This window comes from Vicia villosa, linkage group LG3, assembly GCF_029867415.1.
Source record: "Vicia villosa cultivar HV-30 ecotype Madison, WI linkage group LG3, Vvil1.0, whole genome shotgun sequence".
NCBI lineage: Eukaryota > Viridiplantae > Streptophyta > Magnoliopsida > Fabales > Fabaceae > Vicia > Vicia villosa.
Window position 1 is genome coordinate 129540918 of NC_081182.1, and position 27643 is coordinate 129568560.

At 37.3% G+C, this 27643-nt stretch overlaps 1 protein-coding gene across 1 annotated transcript; it reads left to right on the forward strand.

Annotated features, from left to right (window-relative positions):
- Positions 1 to 24330: 24330 nt before the first annotated feature.
- Positions 24331 to 26229, forward strand: LOC131658955 (uncharacterized). Its single transcript, XM_058928202.1, has 2 exons — positions 24331 to 25215; positions 25423 to 26229. The coding sequence occupies exons 1-2, from the start codon at positions 24331 to 24333 to the stop codon at positions 26227 to 26229; spliced, it is 1692 nt and encodes a 563-aa protein (XP_058784185.1).
- Positions 26230 to 27643: the final 1414 nt, after the last annotated feature.

Consider the following 27643-nt stretch of genomic DNA (forward strand, 5'->3'; position numbering starts at 1 on the left):
AGGAAACAAACCTTTTGAAGTTTCTTTATTTACCGTCAAATGGTATCTTACCTCCAAGTGCTGGTAAGAAGTTTGATGAGGAAACAAACCTTTGAAGTTTCTTTATTTACCGTCAAATGGTATCTTACCTCCAAGTGCTGGTAAGAAGTTTGATGAGGAAACAAACCCTTGAAGTTTCTTTATTTACCGTCAAATGGTATCTTACCTCCAAGTGCTGGTAAGAAGTTTGATGAGGAAACAAACCTTTGAAGTTTCTTTTACAGTCAATTGGTATCTCATCTCCAAGTGCTGATGAGAAGTTTGATAAGGAAACAGACCTTTGGAAATTTTCTCTTTATCTGAGATATTGTCCAAACGCAACTAAGACCAGTTTCGAGATATGGACATCCGAAACAAGGGGGAGGTTGTTTACCTTTTTCTAAGTATCAACACTTAGTTAAAGAAGATGGATTACGCATTCTACACTGCCATCCATTCGCCAGAGTCCACATCAAGTATTTCTACAGGAGTTTGTCTCCTCATCCCCGCCGAGTGCGACAACGGGATCAAAGTCATGCAAAGATTTTATCAATTACAACATCTCAGGAGCGCCCAAAATTCGGGCATTCCTCGATATTTAAGTCTCTTTTACGCAGGAGAGATCGAGATATCAATCTCTCTCCCTCCAGATAAAAGAAACTTAAATAGGGGCATCTGTCATACCCTAATTTTTGACCCCCTGAGATGACATATCTTTAGGATTTTCATCAGGTCAAAGCAAGTACCCAGAGCAGTCACTTCTTCATCTGGCATTTAATCGAGGATGCTCAAAAACAAGAAAACTCGGGCAAAGGATCAATCAATAGAAGGATTAGTCTCTAATACAATCATAAGACTCAAGAGCTTCATTATTTCACCTATGATTGATTAGACACCCAGTCATCTGAGTACAGGTTTACTCAGGTCACCAGATTAGGGTTTTTTAGCCTATCAAGGACTAAAATCAGGGATCACCTTTGGGAAACCCTAAAAAGCCCCAGGGGATCATTCAAAGACATCAATCATTTTTAAATAACTCATATGACAAGATCCATTGGACATCACACCTCAATTCAAGGTCTACAGTCATTATTTTCATATGGTCGACAATTAGGGTTTTTGACCTAATTCACCAGGATAGTTGACTTTTAATCAGGGCATGGATCCAAAACTCAAGACATGATTCAAGAACCTCTACTACCTCAATATAATCCATTTACATCATTCATTTGAGGAGAAGATCTTGATTCTACACAAAAGTCCAAAATTTCACCTTATCTGGAAAAAGTCAACTGTATGGGTTCACCTTAGACTTTTAAGATTTTTGGTCAAACCATGACTTTCAAGGATCAATATCATTAATATATGGATATTAAAGTCATTTGACCAAAGAAATTCAAAAAGAATCTTCAAGGAGCAAAAAGTCGGGAATTAGGGTTTTTGAGGGCATTGTGGGAACTCAAAATTTCACCTACACAACTCAAAAAACTTTCAACATGAAAGTTGTAGATCTTGCAAAATAAAACAACATCTTACAAAGGAACTTTTTTCAAAAGATCAATCATTTAAGAGTTTTGGAAATTTTGGAGTTTTAGGTCATAAACACTTAGAAATTTTTCTGAGTGTTTTAACCTAGTTTTCTTCCAACTTTGGCCTCATTTTTCACAAATTTGCCAAAGGATTTTGAAGAAACTCCAAACTAATGATTTGAAGTAGATGTTTAGGGCTTTCCAAATTGTGTTCAACCTTCTCCAAATTCATTTTGAGCTAAGAGTTATGCTTGTTCAAAGTTGGCCTCATGAAGTGAAATTATAGGTCATGCATCATTTTGGAACTTTGAAATTTTGTGCACATGGCCTCAAATATGGATGCTACACGACCCATAACACATCTGAAAACATACCATGCATTCATTTTCACCATGCCATGATAATTGAAGAAGATTCCTAAAACAAGAACATGTGATTATGTAATGATTACATTTGTGAATTTATGGCAAATTGATGAATCACCCAAGGAATCTTCTCACCAACCCATTAGAGCTCACTTTGCATCTGAAATGTTCCCCAAGATCAGATAGAATCAATGGATAGGGGAAGCTAGCCCGAAAATGCATCATTGCATTTAGGATCTTTTCAAAATTTCTTCTTGGCTAAGAAACCAAACTTCTTTCATTAAGCAAGCTCACCACAGCCAATTGATCTGCATTCATTTGCCTATAAATAGGAGGGCATACTTCAGTAGAAAAACACACCAAAGCAACCATATTCCTTGCTTTCTCTTTATCTTCTCATGCTTATTGTTTTTCAAAGTTCTTTGGCAAGAAGAATCGTTTTCTTCAAACCAGAGCTTATCTTTGGAAAGTAAGCATTCTAACATCTCAAGGGAGGTCATTTGAGGTGATCCAAGCACCTGGATCATTTCTGTAAGTGGAGGAACACCATTGTTGCTCTCACTTTGAAGTTGTTGCAGTTGGAGGTCCATAGTGCAATTCAGAAGGTTTCCAATCTAGCCAAGCATCCAGGCACGTTCCATAGGAGGTAGTGAAGCTGTTCAGATGGCTGCAGCTCATCTGTAACTCAAGAATCATCACTCTCCATGTTCACTTGAAGCTCAAATCGAGGGAGGTCCATAGAACAATTCAGAAGGATTGAGGTTACAACAAGCATTCAGTTAGCATCACTGAGTCCCAAGGAAGCTTTTGGGATCATTCATACAAGCCCAATTGCTCTCTATCATCCTCACGACCTCCATTTTCAAAGGTAAGTTTCTGAACTCCACCTCTTTAATTTAAGCACTCTTTATGATATAGCTCGATTCTATCTTGTTCAGCATCATCAGAGGATTGAAAACCCTCTATCATCATTCATTTATCTTTCAGTATAGCCATTTAATTTGATTTTTAAATTTTAGGGTTCTTCACGATTTCTGGTAAATTAGTTAGATGTAGTTAATATAAATCTATGTTAGTTACATATTTAGAATCGTGAGTGAATTTAGAGCAAGTTTGGTCTTTACATCGTTGCAAATGGTTGAGAGTTGAGAGAGTTCAGATTTTCAAAAATTCAAAGCTAGAGGTTGAAGATGACAATGGTGGTGGCGCGCAAAAATTCAAATTCAGGAAAGAGTTTATTTTATTTTGAGTGATAGTTGTCTTATAAACGACTAAAACGTGATAGCCCAGTGGTAAAGAGTGTTTGTGTGTTGCGCGTGCCCAAGGTCTGGGGTTCGAATCCCCCTCGCCCCAGACCTTTTGATTTTATTTCTCTTTTATTTCTTCTATGCACTTGAGTAATGTATGATTTGCAATGGAACCATTCTTTTGTCACTAAGCGCGCGTTGGCTCAGTGGTGTTGTTTTGGGCTGGTAACATAAAGGGCGTGGGTTCAAACCTGGTTGGTGACAAAACCCTATTTTTTACCACTTTTTTCCATTTGATTTCTTCACAACTTCAACCAATTATTTAACCTATCAAATTAATTTATTTTCACTTCATTTTTCACACACTTGTCATTTAATATATCTATTTTGTGAATAATCAAAGAAAATCATAAAAATATTATTTATTTCATGTATTTTAATTAGGTTTAAAATAGTATGTTTTTAAGTGTTTTCTTAAATACTTTAAATATATATTGTCATGTTATTTTAACCTATTTATTTTGTGAATAAGCTCATGATAAAACCCTATTTGTTTAGGTCTTAATTAGGCATAGATCTTTATTCTTTACCTTAATTAAGTTGACTTTTGTCAATTTTCAAAGCTATTACCAGTCTCCGATTAAACGGATGATTAAGGTTTTCAAACAACAAAACCTTATACCATTTCAAATCATTTTCAAACTGCTTTTGTCACCAGTACTGTAAAGTACTGGGCCTCTAATAGAGTGTAAGTCCCAAACACCTTCTCTTCTTAGCTTGTTTTCAAAACTGTATTTTCAAAATCTTCTTTCTGTTTTCAAAACATTCTTCTGGTATTTGAAGGGCATTATTCCCGGTGAAACTCTTCAGATACCTATGTGACCTTTGTCCATCTTCACTTCTTCTGTTTTCAAAAACCCTTAACTGTTTATAATAAATATTCAATTGTTATCAACAAAACAACAAAAATATTGTTGAGGCTTTGTACATACTTCTTCAAAGGCCTCCACTCCATCCAGGTTAGGCTTTACAAGCTTTCAATTTACAGTCTTTGTTTAAATTACTGTCAAATATAAACTGTGCATATATTTGTTTAGAACTACGTTTGAGTGTAAACCCTAGGACAGTTAAACTATATATATATTATAGGAATATGACCTAGGATTGAGAATGTCTTCCCGGTGAAGGCTCTTTCCTAATTAGAGATCTGTAGTTCAAACCCCCAAGATGAATTATTCCCGGTGAAACATCTTGGCAAAAACCTTAGAATCCAAAAAAATAGGACACATCCACCCAAAGAGGAATTATTCCCGGTGAAACCTCTTACCCATTTGCTTAGAGCCAAAATAAGTTCAAAACTACATAGCTTTCTCTTGTGCTATAACAAGGACCCTCGATTAGCCTCCTCTTGGGCTTTGTACAAGGACCCACAGGCTTCTTAAAAGCATTTCCAGCTTCCTCTTGAGCTTGTATACAAGGACCCATCAGGTTTCTTATAAACAAGACTTTAAACAAGCTAAGTTTGTCTCAATTTCACATTGAGTACACCTTTTGGAATGAGAGACATGGACAGTCTCTGTCACCCTTATCTTCATCAATCTTCCTTAGTAGAGTCTAGGATCTATGTGTGCTTATCCTCAAAGTGTCAGCCTTCATCTTGGGCTTTAAACAAGAAGTCTCCAATAGATAATCTTTCTGCTATCATCTTAACAAAATCCCTGGAAAGGGTTAGCCTCCAAAATCATTCCTTCATTTTAATAAAATTCCCTGGAAAGGGTTTGCCTCCAAAGTCAATTAATAAAAATCTGTTTAAAATGTCAAAACCCCTGGAAAGGGTTAGCCTCCAATATCAGTCTTTCAAAACCAAATATTCATTCTCTTAGGAGATAATTTCCCCAAAAGAGTCAAAACCCCTGGAAAGGGTCAGCCTCCAAAAACATGATAAAGTCAGTCTTTTAACAGACAAATTCACCAGCTGAGTCAAAATCCCTGGAAAGGGTTAGCTTCCAAAGAAAAACAGTCTTTTAATAAATAAAATCTCCTCAGTAGAGTCAAAACCAACAAAAAACAGTTAGCCTCAACCTTGGGCTTCATACAAGGCACCAAACAATAAAACTCCCCTGTCAAGAGTCAGCCACAACCTTGGGCATTGTACAAGGCAGATAATAGAGTCTCCCCAGTGAGTTCTTCATCATCCAATAGCCACAACCTTGGGCTTTGTACAAGGCAGATTAAACCATATTTTTTTGTGTCAAAGATTCCTAACACCTAGGATCTTTTCCCCATAGAGTCATCCATACTCAGTTTATTTAAGAGTCAGCCACAACCTTGGGCTTTGTACAAGGCAGAAAATAATGTTTTTTCCTAGCTAGAGTCAGCCTCAATTCTGGGCGTTGTACAGAACACCAAATAAAAATCCATCAAAATAAACACTCTCCAAATAGAGTCAGCCTCAATTCTGGGCTTTGTACAGAACACAAAAATACCCTGTAATTAATCCTCAATGGAGTCATCTCCCAGAGTCAATAATAATTAATAAATCAATCAAAAAGCCTCAAGCTTGGGCCTCATACAAGCCAGCTAAAGTCAAATCTTTTATACAGTAGATAGACATAGCTTATCTCTATAGAGAGATATTTTTACTACTCTACCACATTCAAACAAACAAACATTTCCATTTCAATTTCAATTTTAATCAAGCCTCCCATTTAGGATTTTGAAAGGCATGAGCTGGCAGTAAAACCCAGACATGTGGTAACTTTCCCTAATTTGGATGAGCATCTTTCTTTCATTTAAGAGGCATTTGACTGGTATACTTGCACATACACAAGTAAGGTCCCCCTCTTGAATGAAATGAATTCAGTTATTCTGTCACTCTTCAAATGTTTGTGGTAGAATAGTAGAAATACCTCTTTGTAAAGATGATTTCATGTCTCTTTACTGTAAACAGAGATTTAATTCAAAGCTTCAACCTTGAGCTTCAAGCAAGGCACCAAAAACAATTAATTTCCCTAGTTAGTTCCCCGAACTACATTAAGCTCTGACTACCACTAGGGATATGTAGGCATGAGGTTCACAAGGAACCTCAGCGAGCTAATAAAATACCAAAAATAGTCAGTCTGTCTGTTTGTCTTTCTTTAATCAATTCAATTCCTTCTCCTAACACAAAGGAGAAACTTTCCCAATCTTTAGCAATAAACACAATCACAATGACACAGAGAAGGTTCCTGTAGAGTACTACAGATATGTAGGGTGTTTAAACACTTCCCTATGTATAACCGACCCCCCGGACTCCAGAATTTCTAGTCTAGGTGAAATCCCCACACTTAGCAAACTCCTAGGGTTTAGTTGAGATCTTTTTTTCCCTTTCCTACTCGTAGGACAAATAAGAAAGTTCGTGTGATATCGTAGGAAGAACTGAAACAAAATTCCTCCCGCCTCGGGCGCATTCTCCTTCCAAATTTCGCGTGAAGGGTCTAGCGTGCCGTCCTCCCAAGTGAAACGGGGAGGTAAAAAAAACGACACCACAGTGAGCTTTGCCGTGAAGAGGAAAACGGAATAATTATGCGAAGCCGGAGGCTAAGAATTCGACAGGAAAAATGTAGAGCTGACTCCAAATACAAGGTAAGGGTGGGGTTCAATCTCTATAATCGGGTATATGATAGACCGTGTGTGGGGCTAGGTTGTACAAATTGATGTCGTGGTTTTGTTTGGATGTTTGCTGTGAATTTTGTTGTTTCGGTGATGTGCTGAAAATATGGTAATGTTGTTGTTCCATTGGTCGATTAATGGTTGTCTTGTATTTAGTTGTTGTGTTAATTTGGTTAATTAATCGAGACTGTGAAAATTGATCGTTGCTGGAAACTATTGGCTGAAGATTTCGTTTAGAAAGAATATCCTTTGAAGAGTTACAATTCGGAGGAAGATGGTTACTGATGACCATTTCTGAGATTAAAGATGGCTACTGATGGCCATGTCTCGAGAATGTTGGTTTGAGTTGGAGTAAAAGATGGTTAGACTTGGAGCTAATTCGAAGAGGATTATCTTTAAAAGACTTAAAAGTTTTTGCGAAATACGTAAGGTACTGAGGCTGAACGTGTCTTCGTGGCATTCTCGATTCTGATCACGTTGCCATGTGTCGAAAGAGGATTCAGGCGGGATGATTTCAATTTCGAAGTAGTTTGTGTAACCGCACAAAGACATATGGCATCCCAGGGATTCTTATGGGCAACGTGGCATTAGATTAATATAGGACTGTTAGGGTCAAAACTAGTATAAACAAGGGTCTTAATGTTAGGATTCCGTGTGTTCATTTTGTACAAATCACTCACAAATCACTCAAGTATCAAGTGTTTAGAGAACGAGTTCGCTGAGAAATGTACGTATGACACCAACATCAATTTCAATACATTTGTATTTTCCTTTATTCAAGTATTTTTTCATTATTACTGCTTTAATTTACTTTCCGTTATTTATATTCCTGCATTTCTTTCATTTCGTCTAAACTTTCATTTCGAAGCACTTTACATTCTTGCATTTTACATTACTGCATGTTATATTTCTGCAATTTACATGCTTTTATTTATGTTTCTTCGAAAGTTATATTAACTTGTATAACCAGTATTGTTTCAAGTGAATATTCATAAAATCGAATCACAAAACAAGTTTTCTCCAAGTCAGAACAGGCAAGCATGAATTGAATCATTTCAAAAGACATTTGTTTGACTATGTCCTAGGATCAATCTAGTCGATCCTGCGAGTAACCAAAGTATATTTTATAGTTTGGAGGACTAGCGGTTGTTTACCGGAAATCACCGTAAACAGAAACGTAGGAAGAAGATGGCGTTGGAGGGTGTGGCGGGGGCCACCATGATAAGGGACGGTCGTCCCATGTGGAAGAAAAGAAGAAAAAAATGAACTAGGGGCGCCCACCCCACTAATATAAGAGAAGGGAGCTTGCTTTCCGATGAGGATATAAGGGGCGGTCACCCCTTTGTATTGTTTCTTGTCACACTAACATAATTAATAAAAGCGAGCATATTTATACATCTACATTGTTTCTTGTCACACTTCTCGAAGGCTTTCGTCCGCTTTTGGGTAACCGAAGCTCACCTTCTCCCTTTCCAGTCTGAGACATTTTTTGACTTCTTCCATTTCCAAACTTGGCTGGTTAAGGTCCACCATGTTCACACCTAGGCTAGGACCCTCAACAATCCTAACCTTTTCGAATTTGATTCTAATGCCTTCAGTAGCCTCAGTTATTCCGACCATGGAGCCTTCAGTAGCCTTTGTATTGGGAGTAATTGTATGTGGTTCTTCGACAGGTGTGAGGCCTTCAGTAGTCTTAGTTATTCCGGCCATAGTGGATTCCTTGACTTCCTTAGTTTCTTCTTCTTCGAATCCAGCAATATCCACCATGTTGACGTCGACAGGTTCAGCATAGTTGGTCAAAGCAATGTTGAGGGGGTCTGCGTTGACCTTCATGTGGCCTTTGGTTTTCTCACCAAACTTCAACCTTCCCTCCTTGATAGCATTTTGAATAAGATCCCTGAAAAGAAAACATTGTGAGGTTTTGTGGTCTAAAAAGTTATGATATTTACAACAGCCTCTTTTCTTCCGTTGTTCGATCAGAGGAATTTTAACATTAAGAGGCACTATCATTTGACCATCCTTTACAAGTAAATCCAAAATTTCGTCACATTTGGTAACACCAAACGTGTACGTTTTCTTAGGGAATTTATCACTTTTCTCTGTCTCGAGAGGATTTGTGCCATTAGAAAGCGTGAGCATTTTACAAGAATATGGGGGTGATTCTTTTAATTCGGCTAGATCTACTTCGAATTTTTCGAAGCTATCGAAAGGTTCTATTTCTTCTTCAACCTCAACATAAGCCACCCTTTCTTTTTTATGATTCTTACTTGCTCTAGCCTTTTCAGCTTTCAATCGTTAGACCTTTCAAACTCTATCTACTAATTGGGCCATATCTCTTAAATATTGGGTATCTAGTTTCTTTCTAATAGAATAATCTGGCCCACCAGCGACCATTTCTACTAATTCGTGTTTAGGTACTACTATAAAACACCTGGATTTCAATAGACGGAACGTATTTAGATAGTCATCTATTGGTTCAGTGAACTTTATCATAATGCTGGCCAATTCTTTTAGACTTATCTTAGTTTGTCCCATGTAGAATTTTTCATGAAACAACCTCTCCAGTCGAGGCCATGTATCTATAGAATTTGGTGGTAATGTAGTAAACCATGTAAAAGTAGTTTTTGTTAATGAACTAGGGAAATATTTGATCCTTAGACTTTCACTATTGGCTAAATCCCCTGCCTCAGTCAAATATCTGGATACATGATCGACTGTTGATTCATTAGTGTCTCCTAAGAATTTCATGATTTGGGGACTTTGCAACCCCTTGGTAATTCAGTTTGGAGAACTTATTGTATCAACCTGCTCTAAAAATTAAAGAATTTAGAGTTGCCACCTATTCTACCAGGGCAAACAGGAAACCCTACGAAGTTAAGAAATCTAGGTAAGTTACTATATTCAAGTCAAGGGAAGGTGTTAGGCATCCTTAACCCTTTCCTAAGGTTTTCATTTAAGGTTTGTAAGAGTATAATGGTAAGGTTTATGCTTTCAAGGGTGAACGGTAAGATTCGAACCTAATTAGAATTTTGGGGGAGGGGACTCGCCTTGTTACCAAGTGCCTACGTACCTCCTTATGGAGGATCAGAGTCTACGTAGTTCGGGGCAGGGTTGTACGCCTTAGAATTAGTATGAATATGTGAAGGTATTTTGAATCACCTTATCGCAGTTTTGAAATTCGTAGTTTGTAAGGTATTTTGAATTACCTTATCGCAGTTTTAAAATTCGTAGTTTGAGAAAGGAATTTGTGTTTTGATGTGGCGTACAACCCTGATTATTATATGTTCCATTAATCGCGATGATCAATAGGTTCGATCACCATAATTAACAAATAAAATAAAGAATTGCTAATTATTCTAATCCATTGATTCGATTATCACCATTAGCAAATAAATATGTTTTAATAGATTATTTGAATTGTTTTGGGAATTGAATTATTTTATTATTAACCATCGCAACCAATTAGTTTGACTAAAATGATTAATAAATTAATGAAGGATTGTTAATTATCCTAATCGATCGATTTGATCATAACCATTAACAAATTGATCGTATTTTGACTGGATTATTAATATGAAGAAGATTAATTATCGTTAATTATCGTAATCCATAGGTTTGATTGAAACAAATAACGAATTTATGAAGATTACTAATCATCGTAACCAATCAACTCGGTTAAAACCCTTTAGCATATAAACCTATTTGAATTATATAATTTAAATAATTAAATAACTGATTATTAATCATCGCAACCGATTAATTCGATCGAAACGAATAATAAATAAAATCTTAATATTAATTATATTATTAATTTAATGCAAAATACTCTTTTGGGTCCCGTATATTAACTTTGGGGTTTATTTTGGTCCCTTAACTTCAAAAAGTTCCATATTGGTCCCTTAATTCTTCAAAATGTATCATTTTAGTCCTTTTTATCATATTAGCAACGGAAAAAGAGTATTTTGCCTTAATTTAATTAAAAAATAAAATAAAATTTATAATAAAAATACATTAAGTTAATTATATAATAAATAAATAATATATAAAAAAATAGAAAGATAATAAAAGGATTAAGAAACCTGGGCGTGATCCTTTATGAGTGCTTCTGAGCGTCCATGGTATGCCTTCGTCTTCACAAGCGTTAGATCCAATGATTAGCTAATCCACTGGGAGAGATGCAAGGATGCATCATACACGTGTAGAGGGCGAGGCACTGGATTAGTGTTTGATTCATTTGAAAAATTATTATCATGCCTGGGGATCGAACTCAGGCTCTCTTGCTTCACAATTTATAAACGGCTTAACCACCCATGCCACTCACGTTAATTGGTAAATAAACGAATGAAAATCATAATATACACAATCAGTTGGTAAATGGAATTTTAAAAGTAAGAAGTGACGTGGATCCCACTATAGCCTGTGTATCCAATCAGAATTAGGGGAGAAGGATGGACTCGGTTGTCTGTCCAATTGGAGTTGGAGAGAGAAGTGCTCGACGTTGACCCACAAATAGAACAACACCATGCCATGGTCCTTCTCTTAGAGCAACTGTTCATCATCTTCTTCATGGGGTCTGCGGAAAAACCTGCGGATTTACTTGCTCCGTTACCTGCGGTTTTTTCCACGAACCCATGAGTAGTTATATAATTAATAAATAATATATAAAAAAATAGAAAGATAATAAAAGGATTAAGAAACCTGGGCGTGATCCTGTGTGAGTGCTTGTGAGCGTCCATGGTATGCCTTCGTCTTCACAAGCGTTAGATCCAATGATGAGGTAATCCACTGGCAGAGATGCAAGGATGCATCATACACGTGTAGAGGGTGAGGCACTGGATTAGTCTTTGATTCATTTGAAAAAATTATTATCATGGCTGGGGATCAAACTCAGGCTCTCTTGCTTCACAATTTACCAACGACTTAACCACCCATGCCACTCACGTTAATTGATAAATAAACGAATGAAAATCATAATATACACAATCAGTTGGTAAATGGAATTTTAAAAGTAAGAAGTGACGTGGATCCCACTATAGCCTGTGTATCCAATCAGAATTAGGGGAGAAGGATGGACTCGGTTGTCTGTCCAATTGGAGTTGGAGAGAGAAGCGCTCGACGTTGACCCACAAATAGAACAACACCATGCCATGGTCCTTCTCTTAGAGCAACTGTTCATCATCTTCTTCATGGGGCCTGCGGAAAAACCTGCGGATTTACTTGCTCCGTTACCTGCGGATTTTTCCACGAACCCAGGAGCAGTTATATAATTAATAAATAATATATAAAAAAAATAGAAAGATAATAAAAGGATTAAGAAACCTGGGCGTGATCCTGTGTGAGTGCTTGTGAGCGTCCATGGAATGCCTTCGTCTTCACAAGCGTTAGATCCAATGATGAGGTAATCCACTGGCAGAGATGCAAGGATGCATCATACACGTGTAGAGGGTGAGGCACTGGATTAGTCTTTGATTCATTTGAAAAAATTATTATCATGGCTGGGGATCGAACTCAGGCTCTCTTGCTTCACAATTTACCAACGGCTTAACCACCCATGCCACTCACATTAATTGATAAATAAACGAATGAAAATCATAATATACATAATCAGTTGGTAAATGGAATTTTAAAAGTAAGAAGTGACGTGGATCCCACTATAGCCTGTGTATCCAATCATAATTAGGGGAGAAGGATGGACTCGGTTGATTGTCCAGTTGGAGTTGGAGAGAGGAGCACTCGATGTTGACCCACAAATAGAACAACGCCAGGCCATGGTCCTTCTCTTAGAGCAACTGTTCATCATCTTCTTCATGGGGCTTGCGGAAACACCTGCAAATTTACTTGCTCCGTTACCTGCGGATTTTTCCACGAACCCAGGAGCAGCCATGGCGAACCTTCGAAACCTACAGAAATCAAAATGGGACAATGCCAAACTAACCCAGATCCACTAAAACAGGTGCTACAAATTCAATGGTCGTGTTTGTTTACACTAGAAACATCCGGAACCGTGGATACGAAACTTGCAAGCATAAAACCCTAATAATGGTGGACCATGATTCAGGGCCATAACCTCACAGGTTCCATGTTATAACTGCTCTAATACAACTCAGGAACTTGTTAGTGTCATTAGTTCTCATTAGAATGCAATGTTAATGAGAAAACGAAAACAAGAAAGTATGAGTGCACATGATGATCATGGCATGTGTGTTTTAGCGATTCTACCACGTACCTACTGACTCAGTCTTACTCTTTGAGGCCTTGGAGACTGAATGGCTTGGCTGGGAAGTTCTGAAACTTCTTGAAACAAGAGAACAAAAAATTCACTTTCTTTTGTATTTTCTTCTTTTTGAAACCCTACCCTTGGCCAAATTTGTCCCCTCTCCTTGTTGCAGTATTTTAGAATATATATGAGCAACTTAGGTCAAGTTTTATGGGCTTGGATCCTTGAAGTTTTTGATGAGAAAAAATATTGAAAATATTTGATTATCCTCATCTTTTCCCAATCCTTCTTGCACGAAATTTGCATCTAATATGGAGCATTTGGATGATTGGATTTGAATACAAAATCAAATCTTTGGTTTAAAACTAATTTTTCACATTTATAATAATTTATTCATATTTAAATGAATTAAAAATTCAAATAAATAAAGTAAATATTATAAAAATAAAATAATTAATTAAAATGTAATTATAAGGCCCATGGACATGTTTGAAATCCAAAAATTAGGCCCATTAGTCCAAAATATCGAAATTCATCACTTTCCCTTTTATGCATTTTCTCAAAATCTTCCAACTTGGGCAAGCCATAACTCATCCAATATTTGTCACATGGATTTGATCTAGGACTTTTTGGAAAGCCCGAGATGCCCTCTACAAGACACTTTGGAACCTTTTTTCCATTTGGGTATTTTATCTTGATGATATGGCTCCTGACAAAAAACTGCTTTTCGATAGCTTTTAGAAGGACCTGTAATCTTTTGGCTTATATCTCTTATGCGGGAGCATTTCTTGACCTTGGGCCCAACATCAAAGTTGTAGATAATTGAATTTCCTTGAGAACAAGCTTTGGTTGGTGAATTTCTGATAAAGCATGAGAGGGATATAATCAGTCAAAGTTGGGTTGACTTTCTCCTAGAATACCTAATTTAGCAACTTCAAGATTTGATGATTTCTGCTCTTTCCTTGGTGAATCATGGTCAAAACTTGATAAAATGATGAATGTGACTTCCAAATATTAATGTTAACAAAAAACCAGGAATTTTGATTGTACTTTGACCATAATTGACTTTTACGTCAAACTAGTTGACTGTTGACTATCTGAGCAATTGAATGAAAAATCTTTGGAATTGAAGCTTGAATTTTGTCATGGGGATAGTTTGACACCTATTGAGCCATGTGAAATCCATTGGAGACCTTGATTCATCAATTTTCTTAAGAGAATGCAAAACCCTATTTGGAGAGTGTGCCTTAGGTTAACCCTTGAGCCTTGATGAGTTTGAAAGTGAAAATATGATGGGCAAATTTTGGGGTATGACAGCTTCCCCTGTTCAATCTTCTTAAACCTGAGGATGTAGATTGTCTTGTGTGCCTGTTGGAATCTGAAGGTGGAAGAGGATTGAACACTAGAATACCCAGAAATTTGCGCTTGCTGGTGCAGGAAGCAATGTTGGAGATGGGCTTAAAGATGCCATTTAGTTGTTGACGGAGTGTTGTCAGAGACGGGCTTAAGGATGCCCTCTAGATGTTTGACAAGATGCTTTTCTAAAGCATATGCTCTTTAGATTTGGATCATAAGCATTGATTGTATCTGAGGAGAGATGAAGTAATGTCTTACATAAGACTACCTGAAGAGGTTCCTGAATAGGGTATATCAATGACTGATGCAAAGATGGTTAGGCTTTAAACAAAGCTCGGGAAGAAATGTCTTAGATAAGACTAACTAAAAAGCTCCCTAAAAGGGCAAGAGATGTCTTAGGAAGGATTGGATAAATGTTTTAAGGGATATTACCTAGAAAGGCTGAGATACGTCTTAAACAAGACTCACCTAGAAAGGCTCTTAGAAAGGACATGAAATGTCTTAAACCAGACTCACCTAGAAAGGCTCCTAGAAAGGATATGTTATGATTTAAACAAGACTAACCTAGAAAGGTTTTCAGAAAGGATAAGAAAGGTCTTAGAGAATACTACCTAGAAAATTTCCTAGAAAGGATGATAAGCGTCTTAGAAAAGACTACCTAAAAAGGTTCCTAGAAAGGATAAGAAATTCTTTGATTGTTTCTGGATTACCTTTGAAGAAAGACTCGGAATGAAGCATCAGAATTGTATCTGTGTCTTGAATAAGCGTTAAGATTGAATCGTTGATATGATCGTATTTGCACCGTACTTGGATGATAACATTTTTTTGATTATGAAGTGACCTGAAAAGGCAACGTTAATTTTATGCAATGTCATGATGCATGTGTTATGTAATGAGATTCTCAAAATAAATGAGAATCTTGTATGTTATATATGTATGTATTATGAACAATGAATGCATGAGCTAGTTAGATGATGTATGGGCACCACTATATGGTTGAAGCGCATTAGTAATTCCGTATAACCATCTCTGATCAGGGAAAATAAATCCGTATTTGCTGTCGGGGATGATATTAATTAGCGTGAAGATTTGAAGGAGATCACTGCCGAAGGACTATCGTGATGAATAAACGCAGCTATCAATGGAGAGGGCCCACAGTTTGTTGTGTAGAAGGGATTCACCTGCTATACTTCTAGCAAGTTTACCTGCGTAAAAGGATTCACTTGCCATGGTTCTGACAAGTTTACCGGCATAAAAGGATTCACTTGCCATGATTCTGACAAATTTACCTGCACCAAAGGGATCACTTATCATGGTTCTGACAAGCTTACCTACACCCAAGGGATCACTTGTCATGGTTCTGACAAGCTTACCTACACCCAATGAATTACCTGCCATGGTTCTGACAAGTGTACCTGTATAAAAGGAATTACCTGCCATGGTTTTGACAAGCGTACCTGCATAAAAGGAATTACCTGCCATGGTTCTGAAAAGCGTACCTGCACCAAAGGGATCACTGTCATACCCCAAAATTTTCCCATCATATTTCAATCCATCTGACTTTCAAATACTCAAGACTATGCAAGAATTAGGCTCACTTACTTGTCTCCTAAGCAACAAGCCTTCAACTAGGGTTTTCTCTCTCCCAAGGAGAAATCAACTTATGATACCTCAAGTGGACTTCATGGCCTCTCGTATGATTCAAAGGATCCTCACCTCAAGTTTCAAGCTCTGATTCCTAAGATTGCTCAATCAACAGCTTAAATGGTCAACAATCGACTAGTTTGACCTAAAAGTCAACTATGGTCAAAGTACAGTCAAAACTCTTGATTTTTGGTCAATATCAACATTTTAATGTTAGATTCATCATTTGATCAAGAGTTGATCATGATTCATCAAGAAAAGCTCCAAAATCATCAAAAAACTAAGTTTCTAAATTAGGGTTTTTAAGGAGAAAGTCAACCCAAATTTGACTGATCATATCTCCCACATGCTTTATCAGAAATTAAGAGGAGAAATAGGATTCCAAAGTTGCAAAAAAAATTCAACAAATTAGTGCATATTGAAAATCAAGGTTGCAGCAAGTTTGAGCCTTTCACGTTCGTCTTATCAGCTCCCTAAGGTTCCCAGAAGTTCACTTATGGCTTTGGGAAGATCAATCACGCCCATAATTCATTCACCAATTTCGCCATAGGTAAGCGCATTCACAACTCAAAGCTTTAGATTTATGCCTTATTAATGCGTTTTGTGAGTATGGATAGGTTCAGGAGATGGTTCAGAACAGCTTTGGTTCATTATATGCAAGCTTTCGTGTAAGAACTATGGTGTGCCATTGCTAGGGCACTAAGGTTTTGAAGTTTCGTTCTTCATGATGCAGAGAGTTTCGTTGAAAACAAAGGGCACCATCGCGCTCAAAATGTCTCATACCATTTAACCGTGGCCTTTTGTTAATATTCATGTGTCGTTTTGGTGAGTTTTGATATTTGCAGGAAAATGAAGGAATTTTCGCAGGAAATTCCATAGATGACTGCGCAAGAAAATCCGCAGGTGCGGAGGTTGAAGAAGAAGACCAGAAGCGTTGATGGGTTGACTGGGTATGGAAGCATTGCATTGGTCGGTCAACCAATACGCCCTCTCTCTTCACGCGTGGCTTCACTTTATTCGCTAGTCAAAGTCAGCCACACCTCTCTCCATGTTTGATTGGTTAAAATGAAATACCTGGGGCCCACTCTGACCCAAAGTTTGAATTGAGATTTAATAAATTATTTGTTAATTATTATTTGATGATGGTTTCACTAACAACAAATGTACGTGGCATAACTGGCAAGACTTCTTTGAGGTATGCGTGAGGGACTGGGTTCGAACCCTACCCTCCATGCTATATTTTTAACAATTGTGTGTTATAACTGATTTCTAGATCCAGTGATTCTCCTTCATGCCTGTACACGGTGCACCCCATATTCTGGCCAATGGATGTTATGCTGTAGCTGTATCCAAGGAATCAAAGTGGACGTCCACCATGCTCCCTCATAGGGTCACCACACTCAATCCAGCGCCCAAGTTTCTAATTTTTATTTTTTTTTATTATTAGTTTATTTTCATATATAACTAATTTTTATTCTTTTTCCTTTAAAAAATTATAAAAATCTTTTTTAAATTAAAACCAAACTTTTTTTCTTCTTTTTCTTTCTTTAAAAAAAAAAACCTATTTAAAAGTTCTTAGGTTTATACTAGTTAATCAATAATAAGGTTTAATTTACTCAAATTAGGATTTTTAGGCTAATATTTATTTTCAAGTTTTAATTTTAATAATTTTAATAATAACTATTAATTCTAGGTTTTATCACTAGTTTTTTACTATAGGTTATTTTTTTACATTAGGTTTCTTTAGCCATTAACCTTGAGGGTTTAGGTTTGCCTTTTGTAATCAAACATTGAATTTCTTCAAACGCGCATTCTCTTCTCACCTCATATTCTATGATTGTCGTATGTTGTGCTAATTCCCAGCCTTGGGTTAAAACTTGTTTATTTATTTAATTTTTTCCTTTATTTAAATTTCTGCCTATATTTAATTTTTTGCCTTTAACTTTAATTATTTATTTTTAAGTTTCGCTTTTACTATTCATTTTAAATTCTAAAAAATGTGTATAGGCTTGCAAGGTTTTTTTGTAATAATTTAGGTTTATTTTCTGCCTTTATTTTCCGCCTTTATTTTTCTGCCCACAGGTGTTTATTGTAATAGCGTAGGACTTTTAAATTCTGCCTTTAATTTCTATATTTTTTAACTGCGTGGTTAGTAATCTTAGGGAGTGCAAGCCTTGAATTAACACAGCTCACTAATTATAAGATAATATAACTGAATTTAACCACATGATTGTGCCCACACACACACTTTAGGGTAACCTCTCTTTTTGCCTTATTATTGTTGCCTTATTATTGTTGCCTGTTGCCTTAATTTGTGAAAATAGTCAAGTCCCTCGATTCCGAGGATACCTAAATCAAATGTTGCCCTCAGTTCATTCATCATCAATTTTGTCCCTCGATTGGCTGTAATTTTTGGTAAAACTCATTGTGATATTATCATGTCAAAATTGATGTCATGACATGCATTCAACTGTGGTGAAGTTTTTATTTGTGCAGGCCTTTACCTGGTGTCAAGGCCGATGTCATGACATCCGTAGCTGTTACATCTTATTCTGTTACTAATTCTGTATGTGTGATCTGTTGAGATCCTATGCGCCTTACTTGGAAATATTAGATTATGATCTGTTTGATTATTTCAAGGAAGTTTTTATTTGCTCCTATTTTGGTTCCTTGATTTGTGGAAATTAGTTTAATTAGGTTAAAGACTATTTTGGATCCAAAGCCCAGCTGCTGCGTTTTGAAGGCTATATATATTATGAAGAAGCTGCAACCCTAATGTGGATTTTTGAGAAGTTTTAAGAGGTTTACGTTAAAACTGTATTAGGGTTTTTGAGTTCTAGCTTTCTTGTGAGCCAAACAATCATCATGGTGATGATTGTCTTGGTCTAGGTGTTTTTATTTGAGTTGTAAGAGGTATACTTGAAGCTTTTAAGCAAGAGTATCATTGTACTTGATTGAAGCTTTTAAGCAAGATCAAGTTGTGTCCTTGAAGTGTGTCTTCTATTCATATTGGTTGAGAGTTATTCATCACTGCTGTGATTGAGGGGGAGCGAGTGGAATCTCTGATCTAAGTGGTATTAGGTTGAAGTTGCATTGGGTAGATATTAAGTGAAAGGTGTAATCTTGAACTGTATTACTCTGAATTGTTACTACTTATAGTGGACTTCTTCCCTGGCTTGGTAGCCTCCAGACGTAGGTGTGTTTGCACCGAACTGGGTTAACAAATCACTTGTGTTGTTTGTTATTAGTTTGTTTCTATTCTTGTTCATTGGTATAAAATTATTCAGATAGTAGTGTCGTGACATCCTATTCGACATCACGTATCTGATTCCAGAATTTCAATTGGCATCAGAGCTGGCACCCTGCCTGTTTTTCTTACTGGGTGAGATCTAGGGATAATACTTTCTGGTACTATGGACAAGGAAGGTGGTGGATTTGTGAACAGACCACCCGTTCTGGATGGTTCTAATTATGATTATTGGAAGCCTCGTATGGTGGCTTTTCTAAAATTCTTGGATAGTAAAGCATGGAGAGCTGCAAACAAAGGATGGGAACATCCTGTCACTACTGGAGAAAATGGCAATTCAACTCTCAAACCTGAGGAAGAATGGAGCAAAAATGAGGAGGAGCTGGCTCTTGGCAACTCTAAAGCTTTAAATGCTTTATTCAATGGAATTTATAGGAATATATTCAGACTAGTACACCATTGTGAACTAGCCAAAGATGTTTGGGATACCCTCAGAACTACTCATGAAGGCACTTCCAAGGTTAAGATGTCAAGACTTCAGTTGCTAACTACAAAGTTTGAGAATCTAAGGATGAAAGATGATGAAAGTATTCATGAGTTTCACATGAATATACTTGAAATTGCTAATACCTCAGGAGCTTTAGGAGAAAAAATGTCTGATGAAAAGCTAGTGAGAAAGATCCTTAGATCCTTGCCTAAGAGATTTGATATGAAAGTCACAGCTATAGAAGAGGCACAGGATATCAGCAATATGAAGGTAGAAGAATTAGTTGGATCTCTTCAAACCTTTGAGATGGGGATCAGTGACAATACTGAAAAGAAGAATAAAAGCCTAGCTTTTGTGTCCAACTCTCAAGAAGAAGCAGAGGAAAGTAGAGAAGAAAATCTATCTGAATCTATAGCCATGCTTGGAAGACAATTTAACAAAATTATGAGAAGAATGGATCAGAAGCCAAGACCAAATGTCAAGAACATCTCATCTGAAACTAACAGATCCTATGACTCTAGCAGAAGAGTAAAACCTGAAGAAAAGTACAATCAAAGCAAAGGAATTCAGTGTCATGGATGTGAAGGATATGGACATATTAGAGCTGAATGTCCCACTTATCTCAAGAAACAAAAGAAAGGACTGTCAGTCTCCTGGTCTGATGAAGATTCTGAGAGTGATTTTGAAGAAGAATCTGCCAAACATGTCACAGCCCTTACTGGTGTTTGTGTTTCTGATGAAGATTCTAGTGAAGATGAGCTAACCCTTGAAGAATTGGCAGCCTCTTATAGGAAGCTATGTATCAGAAGTGCTGAAGTCTGTCAACAAGGTGAAAAGCAAAAGAAATACATAGTTCAGTTGGAGGCTGATAACAAAGGGCTTCTTGAAACTATATCTGGTCTAAACAGTGAAGTTACCATGCTAAAATCCAAACTTGATCAGATGTCAAAATCTGTCAAAATGTTAAACAGTGGTTCTGATATGTTGGAAGACATTTTACAGATTGGAAAGGGTTCAGGAGATATGTCTGGTATAGGATTTGTTGGTGCAAAGAAACATCCTCAAGCTAGTAGTAATGCTAAACCAGAATCTAAGATGTTGAACCCGATGTCAAAACATGTGACTCAACATCATGACAAAAGTAAAATGAAGAGGAAATTTCAAAGATGGAGATGCCATTACTGTGGTAGATTTGGACACATTAAGCCCTTCTGTTTCAGATTATATGGATACCCAAACCAAGCTCCATACTACAGACCCAAGCAGATCATGCCCATCAAGAAGCAACAGTGGACACCTAAAAATATGGCTTTAATAGTTCATACATCTCTCAGAGTATCAACCAAAGAAGATTGGTATTTTGACAGTGGATGTTCCAGACACATGACTGGAATCAAGAATCTATTAGTAGATATAAAAAACCATTCTACTAGCTATGTAACTTTTGGTGATGGAGCTAAAGGAGAAATCAAAGGGGTTGGAAAACTAGACTGTTCAGGAGTTCCAAATCTGGAGGGTGTTTTGTTGGTCAAAGGCTTGACTGCTAATCTTATAAGCATTAGTCAACTTTGTGACCAAGGATACCAAGTTAACTTCACTAAAGCTGAGTGTGTGGTTACTAATGAAGGAAAGGAACTAGTAATGAGGGGAGTCAGATCCAAATATAACTGTTACTTGTGGGTTTCTCATGAATCTAGCTACTCAACTGTATGTTCTAAAGAAGAAGAAGCAAAGTTGTAGCATCAAAAACTTGGTCACCTTCATCTAAGAGGTATGAAAAGGATTATTTCTATGGTAGCTGTGAGAGGAATTCCCAAGTTACAAATTGATGAAGGAAGAATATGTGGTGAATGTCAGGTAGGAAAACAAACCAGGATGTCACATCCAAAGGTTAGACATCTGACTACTTCCAGAGTTCTAGAACTGCTTCATATGGACTTGATGGGACCTATGCAAATGGAAAGTCTTGGTGGAAAGAAATATGCTTATATGGTTGTGGACGACTACTCCAGATACACTTGGATAAACTTCATCAGAGAGAAGTCAGATGTGTTTGATGTATTCAAAGATCTGTGTCAAAGAATTCAAAGGGAAAAGGAAAATGGTGTTGTGAGAATTAGAAGTGATCATGGAAAGGAATTTGAGAATAAAAAATTTGCTGATTTTTGCTCCTCTGAAGGAATACACCATGAATTTTCATCTCCTATTACTCCACAGCAAAATGGGGTTGTTGAAAGGAAAATTAGAACCATTCAAGAATCAGCCAGAGCTATGATTCATGCTAAGAAACTTCCTATTTATTTCTGGGCTGAAGCCATGAATACTGCCTGTTATGTTCATAATAGAGGTACCTTAAGGAAGGGAACCTCTACCACCTTGTATGAGATCTGGAAGGGAAGAAAACCCACTGTCAAATATTTCCATGTGTTTGTTAGTAAGTGTTACAGTCTTGCTGATAGAGATCACAGAAGGAAGATGGATTCCAAGAGTGATGAAGGGATTTTTCCGGGCTACTCAACAAACAACAGAGCCTATAGAGTTTTCAACTCAAGAACCAGAATAATCATGTAATCCATAAATGTAGTGGTTGATGATGTTCACAAACAAGCAGATGTCACAGATGATGTTGGAACATTCTAGGAAATCGCAGCTGAAGGATCTAAGAAAGAAGATGATTGCAGTCCTACTGTCACAGAGGCTGAAGCTGAACCCTCTAACAAAGGACCCTCTATAAGAGTTCAAAAAGATCATCCTAGTGAACTTATTATAGGAGATCCCAACAGTGGAGTTATTACAAGGTCAAGAGAACAGGTCTCAAACTCCTGTTTTGTATCAAAAATTGAACCCAAGAATGTTAAGGAAGCAGTGACAGATGAGTTTTGGATTAATGCTATGCAAGAAGAACTAGGCCAGTTTGAAAGGAATGAAGTATGGGAGCTGGTTCCAAGACCTAAAGGTACAAATGTCATTGGAACAAAATGGGTTTACAAGAATAAGTCAGATGAACTGGGAACTATTATCAGAAACAAAGCAAGGCTAGTTGCTCAAGGATACACTCAAGTTGAAGGAATTGACTTTGATGAAACTTTCGCTCCTGTTGCTAGACTTGATTCAATTAGATTGTTGTTATGAGTTGCTTGTATTCTAAAATTCAAACTGTACCAGATGGATGTGAAGAGTGCTTTCTTAAATGGATACTTGAGTGAGGAAGTATATGTGGAACAACCTAAAGGCTTTGCTGATCCAAACCATCCTGATCATGTGTACAAACTAAGAAAAGCTCTTTATGGCCTGAAACAAGCTCCTAGAGCTTGGTATGAGAGACTAACTGAGTTTCTTACTAGTAATGGTTACAGAAAAGGAGGGATAGATAAAACTCTTTTTGTTAAAGATGAAGGAGGAAAGATCCTGATTGCTCAAATCTATGTGGATGATATTGTGTTTGGTGGGATGTCAGACAAGATGATTAGACATTTTGTTGATCAGATGCAATCAGAATTTGAAATGAGTCTAGTTGGAGAATTAACTTACTTTCTTGGGCTGCAAGTTAAACAGATGAAAGACTCAATTTTTCTCTCTCAGAGCAAGTATGCCAGAAACATTGTCAAAAAATTTGGGATGGAAAATGCTAGTCACAAAAGAACACCTGCACCTACTCATTTAAAATTGTCCAAAGATGAAAAGAGCACTAATGTTGATCAAAGTTTGTATAGAAGCATGATAGGAAGCTTGCTGTATCTCACAGCTAGTAGGCCTGATATTGCTTTTGCTGTTGGGGTGTGTGCTAGATATCAAGCAGAGCCCAAGATCAGTCACATAAATCAAGTCAAGAGGATTCTGAAATATGTGAATGGTACTTGTGAGTATGGTATGCTCTACTTTCATGGGTGTGAACCAATTCTCACTGGATATTATGATGCAGATTGGGCTGGAAGTGCTGATGACAGAAAAAGTACATCAGGAGGATGTTTCTTCTTGGGGAATAACCTTATCTCATGGTTCAGCAAGAAACAAAATTGTGCATCCCTATCCACTGCAGAGGCAGAATACATTGCAGCAGGAAGTAGTTGTTCTCAGCTTGTTTGGATGAAACAAATGTTAACAGAATATAATGTCACACAAGATGTCATGACATTATATTGTGATAACCTAAGTGCCATTAATATTTCAAAGAATCCTATCCAGCATAGTAGGACCAAGCACATTGATATTAGGCATCACTTCATAAGAGATCTTGTTGAAGATAAAGTAATTGCCTTGGAACATGTTGCTACTAACCTTCAACTGGCTGATATTTTCATAAAGGCTTTGGATGCTAATCAATTTGAAAATTTGAGAAGAAAGCTAGGTATTTGTCTTTGTGAGGAATTGTAGCAATTAACCGTTTGTGGGGCCAATAGTATTCTATTTTACAAATATTTGTTATCATTGCATATTAAAGTGTATTTTCCTCCTCACTTTCACTTCTTCCAAACGGTCCCTATTCCCACAAGTCTCCGGTGCACTCACTCAAGCTCACCGATTTTCTGCATTCACAAACCCTTCCCCATAGTTTCATTCCTTCTCAGCATGTCTCAGATTTCTCCATCAAAGAAGACGTCTTCCCGCTCTGAAACAGTGTCAGATTCTAGGGCACCAAATATGGTGAGTGATCAGGATGTTGTGATGGATGTTGCGCCCTTGAACATGGTTCCGGCTACTGATCCTGTTAGTAGTATACCAAGAAAGATGCATGCACGAAAATCTACTGGTGGGTCCGTTCCAGAAACATTTTCTGCTAGGGATAAAGAGGGTTCTGCATATGTCCACAATGCGATCGCAGGTGTTGTCACGAGAATCCTGAATGAAGGTCACAGGGTAGAAGGAGTATCTGTTCCTTTATCCCAAGCTTCTGCTCCTGAGAACAGCAAAGAAGATCAACTTCATGCTAGCAAAGATCATGTTGATGTTGAGACATCTGAAGCTAACAATGTTGAGACATCTGAAGCTAACAATGTTGAGACTTCTGAAGCTAAAGATGTTGAAACATCTGGAGCTAAAGATGCTGAGATTCTTGAAACAGAGGGAGCTGAAGAGGTCACTGCTACTTCTCCTAAAGAGAAGAATACTCGCCCTATTGACAGTGTAAATGATGTGGTGGATCTGGATAATCTAGATGATCCTATTGACATTGCTGATGATGAACTCATCTCTAGCATTTCTAACAGAGTCAAGGCTCGAAGGGGAAAGCAGGTTGATGATCAACATCTCCCCAAGACTAAAGTTGCTCCTCTAAAGAATGCCACCAAAGAAAAGATCAAGAAGGTCCCTGCTGAACCTTCAAAAATTGGGAGCAAAGTTGCTGTGAAGAAGAGGAAAGAAAGAAGTGTTTCTGACTCAGAGGACAATGTCTTAAGTGATGTCCCTGACATCCCTTCAAAGAAGAAGATTGCTGTCACCAAAGCCTCCACAAAGGTTCGTGATGTTCCCTTGGACAACATTTATTTGCACTATGCTTCAAATGCTATCCAGTGGAAGTTTGTTTATCAGAGAAGACTGGCTCTGGAAAGAGAGCTTGCAAATGATGCTCTGGAATGTCAAGAAGTCATGAAGCTCATCAAATCTGCAGGTTTTCTTAAAACTGTTACTCATTTTTCTAAATGCTATGAAATGCTTGTGAAGGAGTTTATAGTAAATTTGTCTCAAGAGTGTGCTGATGGGAAAGCTGAGGATTTTCATAAGGTGTATGTTAGAAGAAAATGTATAGATTTCTCCCCAACTGTTGTCAACCTTTATCTAGGTAGGGATGATGAAGCTCAACCTGACCTTGAAGTGACTGACAATGAGGTGTGCAAAGTTATCACTGGTGGTAAGGTTAAGAAATGGCCCATAAAGAGTAAACTGTCTACTAGTCTTCTTAATGTCAGGTATGCTTTGCTGCACAAAATTGGTGCTGCTAACTGGGTGCCTACCAATCATACTTCTACCATTGAAGTTGGCCTAGGTAGATTCATATATGCTGTGGGAACCAAGACAAAGTTTGATTATGGGACTTACATATTTGATCAAATTATGAGGCATGTTGGTACCTCTGCTACCAAGCTACCCATTGCTTTTCCATCCCTGATATGTGGGATAATCCTCAAGCATTACCCTGGGATTCTGAAAGCTAAAGACTCTGTGTGCAAGAGGGAGAGTGCTTTGTCTTTCCACTATAAGCTGCTCCAAAGGTCAGATGACATAACATCTGCTGGGACATCACAAACCAGCAAATCTGTGAACAAATCCTCTCTTATTGCTGAGCTAAAAGAGACTTGTACAGAGTTGGACAATAGGAAGATGAAGCTTGAAAAGCTCATTCAAAGACTTGAGCAGTCCGCAGATGATGTTACTGGTGTTCATGCTGGTGGAAGTGATGGTGAAACTAATGATGAGGAAAATGGTGTTGATAGTAGTGATGATGAAGAGACTGGTGGATCTGACAATTAGTCCTACTTCATTTATTTTGTTTTCTCTTTTGACTGACTTGGTGTTTCTCCTTTTTGTACTTTTGTTTTGGTTTGGCTTCCTTTTGTGGCTAAAAAGGGGGAGTAATGGATATTGGTATTCTATAACAGATGTTTAAATAGCTGGTTTCTGGTTTTTCTGTGTTATGTTCTTGGTCATCTGGTGATTGTAACAGATGATTAAACAAGCTGGTTGTTGTTTCCCTTTTGCTACAGAATTTATTTTTCTGTATTCTTGGTGTTGTGATCTGCTGCTTGGGCTCTGATATTATATGGTTACATCTATTCTTGTTTTAGCCAAAAATTTGCCAAAGGGGGAGTTTGTAGATGTTGTTGATTGGCTGTAATTTTTGGTAAAACTCATTGTGATATTATCATGTCAAAACTGATGTCATGACATGCATTCTACTGTGGTGAAGTTTTTATTTGTGCAGGCCTTTACCTGGTGTCAAGGCCGATGTCATGACATCCGTTGCTGTTACATCTTATTCTGTTACTAATTCTGTTTGTGTGATCTGTTGAGATCCTATGCGCCTTACTTGGAAATATTAGATTATGATCTGTTTGATTATTTCAAGGAAGTTTTTATTTGCTCCTATTTTGGTTCCTTGATTTGTGGAAATTAGTTTAATTAGGTTAAAGACTAATTTGGATCCAAGGCCCAGCTGCTGCTTTTTGAAGGCTATATATATTATGAAGAAGCTGCAACCCTAATGTGGATTTTTGAGAAGTTTTAAGAGGTTTACGTTAAAACTGTATTAGGGTTTTTGAGTTCTAGCTTTCTTGTGAGCCAAACAATCATCATGGTGATGATTGTCTTGGTCTAGGTGTTTTTGTTTGAGTTGTAAGAGGTATACTTGAAGCTTTTAAGCAAGAGTATCATTGTACTTGATTGAAGCTTTTAAGCAAGATCAAGTTGTGTCCTTGAAGTGTGTCTTCTATTCATATTGGTTGAGAGTTATTCATCACTGCTGTGATTGAGGGGGAGCGAGTGGAATCTCTGATCTAAGTGGTATTAGGTTGAAGTTGCATTGGGTAGATATTAAGTGAAAGATGTAATCTTGAACTGTATTACTCTGAATTGATACTACTTATAGTGGACTTCCTCCCTGGCTTGGTAGCCTCCAGACGTAGGTGTGTTTGCACCGAACTGGGTTAACAAATCACTTGTGTTGTTTGTTATTAGTTTGTTTCTATTCTTGTTCATTGGTATAAAATTATTCAGATAGTAGTATCGTGACATCCTATTCGACATCACGTATCTGATTCCAGAATTTCAAAGTCCTTAAACAAAGTCTTTTCCTATTCACACACTACACTTCAAACACTTTGAAAACAAAAGTGAGCTAAGAAATTAAGAGCCCATGGATAACCATGGATGCGTATTCCGTACAGCA